Below are 8,024 nucleotides of genomic sequence, written 5' to 3' on the forward strand. Positions count from 1 at the left end.
AATAAAAACTGGCATAACATCGTCCATGCGAGAGGTGGCTTACAAGGTAGCGCTCCACCCAACCCCCCGCTTCGCAGACAGACCTTTCTTCAGCTAAACGGGACCATGAATCGGTAAGAGTACAAGTACACATAACCTAATATGTCCCCATTTTAAGGAGGGTAGTGACAAAGCCACGACAATGTTAAGTTCTTCGGTCAGTAGGGCACAGTGAATACTTGGACATTACAGTATAGCACAAGGGGACGTAGGTGTATCCCCTGCTTAAGCACACAGACGGGAAAAAAGAACCGTAAGGCACGTACTGGTGGTATTTAAAATCTCCTTATACCAGGAATTAGAGACGGTCTATGGACCCATCTGAATATGCAGCTCTTTTTCTTCAAGTTTCTCCTCACACTCATTCTCTTTGGTCTGCACTGGGATGAACCCGTTCTGGGGCTTGCACACCTCAACAAACAGCGGGAAGTCGGACAGGCTGGTGTTGCACTCCTTGTCTTCGTTCTCCTCCTCCCCCCCTTCGTCTTTCCGCTTCGCCTCATCCGCGGGGGGCGTACTGCAGCCGAAGCTGGGCGAGGTGTAGCCGTAGGCCTCGCTGTGGGGCCGGCGCACCTCATCGTGGATGTTCTTCTTCAGGTCGCGGTTTCGGTTGCGCTTGGTGAGCTTGGTGACGGAGCCCAGGCGGTTGAAGATGTTGTCCTCGGACGTGGTCTGGTGGCTGGATCTCCGGTCGCCCTGCTCCAACCCCCTCAGGCGCAGGTTGTTCAGCTTGGTGTCGATGCTCTCCTGGGAGGGCGTCTTGTAGCGGTTGGCATCGAGGGTGTTGAAGACAGCCCGGCGCTCTGGGGAGAGCATGTCCAGGGACACGGCGCGCTGGTCCAGGCCCAGCTGCCGGCGCTCCATGCTGCGGATGGTGGCAGCCCGCTGGAGCTTATCGTGGACCTCCACGCTCATGCGCCGCCGTGTCTCCCGGAACTCTGCACGCACATTGGCTTTCCACTCTGCGGCGTGAGCCTTTATCTCCCCAACCTGGGACACAAGAAACAGGAACACTGACAGTTATTCAAATAGCCTTTACAGTTAACAGTATTTCAAATAGAGCTTTTCCATGATACTTGCCATACGTTAATTTCAGTCTCTGGCTGCAGCCGTCTGGAATGATGACAGGCCTAGTGAGGTTTTATTAGTTCGGGGAATTTTCAACAAAATATGGCAGAATGGCAGAGTGGATATTGTGAACAGTGAATTGTGTTTGCAGCAGGTGACAGAGATGGACGTGGGCAGACGAAAGAGAGTTTCTTAGATCAGCAGGAACCAGTGGATATTCAATGGGTTGGATTGGCAGAAGAATACAGGGGTGAGGTGATGTGTTCGGGGAGTGGCTTTCATGACAAATCAGATGGCAGAAGGATGGAAAGCATCAAGCTGTCAGGATGCTGAAAATTCAAAAGAAAGAGAGAGCCCGCCTTTCTCAAGATGGGCTTACTCTGAGTTTTTTCCACACCTTTAGGGTTTATCAGAGGACGACCCGGGACGACCCCCAAGGTTGGACTACCCGGGGCTCAAACCCAGGACCTTCTTGCTGTGAGGCGACTGTGCTAACCACTGTGCCACCATGCCGCCCCTGTGTGGACCAATCAGTAGAAATTTATGTCAAGACTGCCAAGGAAGAACATCAGGACCATTAGGAAGACCATGGGACAAACTCTATAAAGGTTAGGGCTTCCATTCCAGTGCAGCTCCATAAACATAACATTGCACTATTCCTTCAAGGGTGAGGGGGTTTCAATCCCCACGGTGAAAATTCATGCACACAGTCATTATGAGGTGACTGATTACGAGACGGTCATTATGAGGCGTTTTAATGAATTCTTTCATGAAACACATACTAATAAGCTTTGCGTCACAAATAGATATTTAAGCATACCTCTTCTTTAGTCTTCTTGGACAGGACCCTCAGCCAGTCCCCGATCATGCTCAGCACTGCAGCAAAGTAGGCCAGACCCACCAGGATCCAGAACCACACTAGCGGCCGGTACCATTTACGGTACTCGATCCTCCTGTCTCCCCCTGTTTTGTAAAGTAAAAACAATGCAATATTTATTATTTTGCAGCAGTCTGAGTGCATCGCCTTGTTTTGTCGAAAATTTTCACCTGAAAGTGTGAAGGAATGAAACCCAAAAGCAGACCCCAAGAGTTACATTTAACAGTTATATTTCTCTGACATCAATTCATTTTGTGTTTTTTTCCCCCTCACCTCTGCAGTCACATGTATTGAGAAGTGACCGGGGGAATAATAATGTGACCGGGACAGTAATGGTGTGTCAGGAGGCCTTGGATGTGAAGTCCCTTAATGGATTCAATTTCAATGGGGCAATAAACAAACACGTTTCACATTAACTAAATGTCACACATCCATACCAAAGCCCTCATCCGTCACACACAAACCCACCTCACCAGATCGTAGTACCGCATTAGTCAGTCTACGCTTCGAGCCTTTGATTCTGATCGATTCTGATTGCCTGTTTACCCTGCCTGACCCTGGTCTTCTTTTCTCTGCAGTTCCATCTGCTCTGCCCAGCCCTGTCTCCAGTCCCCGTTTGTCTTCCCGCTTGTCTACTTGCCCTGTTGTCTCCCTGGTCTCCCCGCTTGTGTACACAGACACCAGACTCCTTGCCTGGTTCAGTCCTGGCTTTCTGTACCACCTTGTCTGGCCAGCCTCTAGCCCGGGTCTCCGTGGGTATTACCATCTCCACGACCCACCAGCCAGTCAATAAAACCCTTTATTTTACCGTATTCCTGTCTCCTCGCCACTCCGTGTTGGCATATTGGGTTCAGCCGCTCAGCCCCGTTAACAGTTGGTTCTGGCCAAGATGGCACAGACGCACTCTGGCAAGCCCTCGCCTGCCACGGTTTGCTAATCGGGTGGCATGACCAAGCCTTCAAAACCATCCTGGAGCAGGACAAGGGCGTTTCACAAACTCTCACTGACTTGCAAGGTAGAATGGCTGTCCGGAGCGCCTTGGTGGCACCTAGTACTACGCGCCCACTCTGCGAGCCATTTGTTCCCGCTCCGGAGCGATACGGCGGAAACCCCGGGGCTTGCTGAGCATTCCTGATGCAACGTTCGTTGGTTTTCGAACAACAACCCCACTCAGATGCCAGTGATTGTGCAAAGATCACCGACCTGCTCAGCTCTCCATGGCTAAGCTCTTTTCTGGGCAACAGCAATGTGGGAGAGGCAATCCGCCGTTTGTTCCTCCCATGCCATCTTCACTTCAGAAATGAAGAAAGTTTTTAACCATCCTGTTCGTGGCAAGGACGCCACAAACAGAATCCTGTCCCTCCGACAAGGCCCCCGTAGTGTCGCTGAGATGACCATCAACTTCCGGACACTCGCCACTGAAAGCAGCTGGAGTGATGAGGCCCTCCAGGGGGTGTTTCAAAATGTTCTCAATGAGAGCATCAAAGATGAGTTGTGCCAAGATGAGCCCAGTGGACTCGATGAAGTCCTTGTTCTGGCCATCTGGACCGATAACCGCCTCCATGAGCGTCGGAGGGAGAAGATGGGCGAGGCCTTCCTCCACTATAATATCTTTTGCCCCCTTACCTCATTCTTCTTCTCTGACTGCCTGTTTCCCAGACTCTTCCCGAACCAGAACTCATGTAGCTTGGCCGGACTCGCCTCTTCTGGAGGAACAACAGCGGCGTATCAATTCTAAGAGCTGCCTGTACTGGGGCCAGGCTGTTCATTTCCTCGCCTCCTGCCCCCTGCGCCCAGCAAAAGGGGTGGCTCAGCAGTAGTGGGAGAGATACTGCTGAGCCGGACCACTTGTCCCTCTCCTGCATGTTCCCAGCTAGATGCCACCCTGGTGTGACAGGGCCAGTCATTCCCTTTGTCAGCAATACTTGACTCGGGCACTGACAAGAGCTTTTTAGACTGCAAGGTTGTCACCCAGTGGCTCTGAACACCGTCCGACTTGTCCCGCCTCTGGAAGCCAACTCCCTTTATGGTCAGCCCCTCGCCCTTGTCACGGAGAGAACCGTCTCTGTCCTCCTCTGTCTCTCCAGAAATCTCCAGGAGATAATCAGTTTTCATATCATTGACTGTCCTCACTCTCCATTGATTCGCTGTCAACCCTGGTTGAAGCTCCACAACCCCCAGACCGACTGGTTAACCATAAAGGTAACTTCATGGAGCTCATTCTGTCATTTGAATTGTTTGCATTCTGCTCTTGCTTCTTCTGTTCCACAGTCTCTCCTTGAGCCTCCAGATCTTTTCTAGGTGCCCCCGATGTTCCGTGACTTAGCTCCTGTTTTTAGCCAGCATCACGCCCTGTCACTACCGCCTCACTGGCCCGATGACCATGCCATTGACCTTCAACCTGGAGCACCTTTGCCCAGCAGCCAGTTATACAACCTCTCTCGGCCGGAACAAGAGTCCATGGAGAAATATATCCAGGACTCCCTGGCTGCAGGCATCATCAGGCCCACTTCCTCTCCAGTGGGTGTGGGGTTTTTCTTTGTGGGAAAAAAAGACAGTTCACTCAGACCGTGTATTGATTTTCGTGGGTTGAATAATATTACCATAAAGAATAAGTATCCTTTACTCCCTATCAGTGCAGCCTTTTCCCCCCCTCCATGGAGCCGAGGCGTTCACAAAACTTGACCTCCGGAGCGCCTATCACCTTGTCCGCATTACAGAGGGGGATGAGTGTAAAACAGCTTTTAATAGCCCACTTGAACATTTTGAAAAGTTGGTTATGCCTTTTGGCACTTACTAACGCCCTTGCTGTTTTTCAGACCCTGGTCCATGATGTTTTAAGGGACATGATCTGACATTTTGTTTTTGTCTATTTAGATGACATTTGATTATATTCTAAGGACCTCGACACACATCAGCTGCACGTTCGCCAGGTACTCCATGCTTGCCAGAGAACAAACTGTTTGTAAAAGCCAAAAACTGTGCGTTCTATGCTACTTCTGTGTCCTTTTTGGGCTTTTTCATTGCACAGGGGCAGGTACAGATGGACCACGCCAAAGTCACGGCAGTCAAGGTATGGCCAGTGCCTTCGAACCACAAGCAGCTGCAACGCTTCCTGGGATTTGCCAATCGGTACCGCATTAGTCGGTCTACGCTTCGAGTCTTTGATTCTGATCGATTCTGACTGCCTGTTTACCCTGCCTGACCCTGTTCTTCATTTTCCCTGCAGTTCCGCCTGCTCTGCCCAGCCCCGCCTCAAGTCCCTGTTTGTCTACCTGGAGTCTTCACTTACCTCCCTTGTCTACCCATTTGTCTACCTGAACTCCGCACTTATCTCCCCGCTTGTCTATGTGGATGCTGGACTCCACGCCTGGTTCAGTCCCGGCTTTCCCTACCACCTTGTCCGGCCAGCCTCCAGCCCAGGTCTTCATGGCTATTTCCATCTGCACGGCCCACCAGCCAGTGAATAAAACCCTTTATTTTACCATGTTCCTGTCTCTGCACCTCTCTGCATTGGCATATTGGGTTCAGCCGCTCAGCCCCGTTAAGAGTTACAATACCTGTGGTGTTGGGTATTCTGGAAATGAAGTTCAACGATCTTTTTTTATTATCATTATAAACATTATTATCATCATCATAATTATTATTATCATTATTATACATATTATTATTAGTATCATTATTGTCATTATTATTACTATTATTATTATTATGAAGGCCTCACCTGCCACGTAGTCACCTATTCCAACAGTAGTCAGAGTGATGACTACAAAGTAAATGGCCTCCAGTGCCGTCCAGCCTTCAATATGTTTAAAGATGACAGCTGGGATGGTGACAAAGAGGATGCAACCGGCAAGGATGAAGAGCAGGGTGGACGCCACACGGATTTTGGTCTGACTGATCTGGTTGTGTTTACGCTGTGGGAGAGAGGAAGGGAAACACACACGCACACACACACACACACACACTGTGAGTGATAGCAGCTTTAATACCAATGGCATTGTAAGCAGGATCCTAATTGTGTTTTGCTGTCTTGGCAGCGGCACGGCAGTGTTTAAGTGAGGCCATTCTTGACTCTGACAAGGAGGTTAACCGAGGTCACATAGGCTCGACAGCACTGCCAGTAACTATGATTAGTTGAGAATAGCCACTCTTACGAGGAGGGCGTCATTGGGCCAAACTAACCCCTCCCTGTCCCAATCAGAACTCTGCAGAACTGCCGCTGTTCACAATCTGCCGCCCGTGGGAAGGTGCTGACTGCAGCTGGAGAAAATCCACCGCTTTTATATGTGAACAACACGGCAGTCTTTGCCCTGAAGGCACCGATACAGCGAGCCTGACTCTTATGGGAACCCAAATCCCGACGGCACTGCCTCAGCCATGCTGTTCTCAAAACCACAGGAAGATCTTGTTGCTTGGAAACTTTTGAATACATTTCTGTCTCTCTTGATTCCCTTTGCTGCATGCTGTTGTGTGTGCAGTGCATCTGCATCGCCCTGGAAAAGTGTATTTCTACTGATATCAGCTGGCCTGCACATCTGCAAAGGGTCTGCACATCTACACCGCGTGCACAGATTTAGTACCTCTGCTCGACTGAAGAAGAATTCCTTCTGCTATTTTCTTTATCATTATGTAATCTTGTGCCTTTGCCATGTATTATCTACTACTAATACGTGTCTTAATGACGCCCTAGTTTTGATAATTATTCAGTGTAGAGCTGTTTGGATACCGATACCAGTATCGTAATGCCTCCGATACTGCCTAAAATGCTGGATCCGGTATCGGCGAGTACCGAGTCTATGCAAGGATCCAATATCACGTAATTTATCCATAAAGGGCATGCGACTTGTGTAACTTCAAGCACATGTCAGCAAACTTATGTTTGTCATTTGCATATCCGTTGGGTGACGGGGGAAATATGCCGGGTTGAAAGCGCCCAATAAAAAAATCAATTTTAAATTAGTTTCACCCAGGTAAAATGGTCGCTCTCCCAGAAACAAATTCTTCTTCGCTGCTCTAAAACAGTGAACTGTCACGTGTAATACATTACTTAAATAATAATAAATATCCCCCGTCACGTCTCTTCTTAGCCTAAATAAGCCTGACATTCATGTCAGCATGTCATTTTTTTGTGGGGGAGGGATTTCCCCCCGGTTTTCTACCCAATTGCACTTGACCAATTACCCCACTCTTCCAAGCCATCTCAGTTGCTGCTCCACCCTCTCTGCCGATCCGGGGAGGGCTGCAGACTACCACATGCCTCCTTTGATACATGTGGAGTCACCAGCCACCTCTTTCCACCTGACAGTGAGGAGTTTCCCCAGGGGGACTTAGCGCATGGGAAGATCACGCTGGTTCCCCCTCCCCTTCCCCGACCAACCACGGGAGGTGCTAGTGCAGCAACCAAGACACATACCCACATCCGGCTTCCCGCCCGCAGACACGGCCAGTTGTGTCTGTAGGGACGCCCGACCAAGCCGGAGGTAACACGGGGATTCGAACCAGGGATCCCTGCGTTGGCAGGCATCGGAATAGACCGCTAAACTACCCGGACGCCCAGCATGCCCGGTTTTGCTGCAGTAACGTGAAAGCTGGCACCCTCGGTCAAACATCAAAATTAGGTTTAACGTTACGGCAGTTGAGTTGTGTGGGCTAAGCTGTGGACAAACTTGATTGTAGGCTTATTTATGAAAGTGTGGCAGTTCTAGCCAGTAAAAAAAACAACTGTCCTATCATTTCCGCCTCCTCACCTCTAAAAGTTCTCTAGCAACAGCGCTTACAGCAGCTTATAACGCTGTCCATTGCTAAATTACCGACAAAGCTAGCTAACGCCATGCTTATTGTGCAAGACTGCTAATGGGCGGTTAATCTACAGTGAACATATCTGCGACTCGCATGTCTGTAGTTATAGTCAGTCCACTGGAAATTATTCAACCAGAGGGGACATGTAAATGAACCTGAGCTGAACAAGTATCTAACATGGCGGGACGTCCGGGTACTGTAGCAGTCTATTCCATTGCCTACCAACATGGGTATCGCT

The 8,024-nt window shown here is 49.6% G+C and overlaps 1 protein-coding gene across 1 annotated transcript in view; it reads right to left on the minus strand.

Moving 5' to 3' along the window:
* Positions 1 to 348: 348 nt before the first annotated feature.
* kcnk10a (potassium channel, subfamily K, member 10a) overlaps positions 349 to 8,024 on the minus strand; it is a 33,672-nt gene continuing 25,996 nt past the window's right edge. Inside the window, exons 5-7 of the mRNA XM_056294953.1 lie at positions 5,709 to 5,901; positions 1,928 to 2,070; positions 349 to 1,029 (exon numbers count right to left, since the gene is read on the minus strand). Coding sequence (XP_056150928.1) covers positions 349 to 1,029; positions 1,928 to 2,070; positions 5,709 to 5,901 — 1,017 coding nt within the window. The remainder of the gene's footprint in view (positions 1,030 to 1,927; positions 2,071 to 5,708; positions 5,902 to 8,024) is intronic.

The sequence above is a fragment of the Lampris incognitus genome, chromosome 15 (genome assembly GCF_029633865.1).
Source record: "Lampris incognitus isolate fLamInc1 chromosome 15, fLamInc1.hap2, whole genome shotgun sequence".
NCBI lineage: Eukaryota > Metazoa > Chordata > Actinopteri > Lampriformes > Lampridae > Lampris > Lampris incognitus.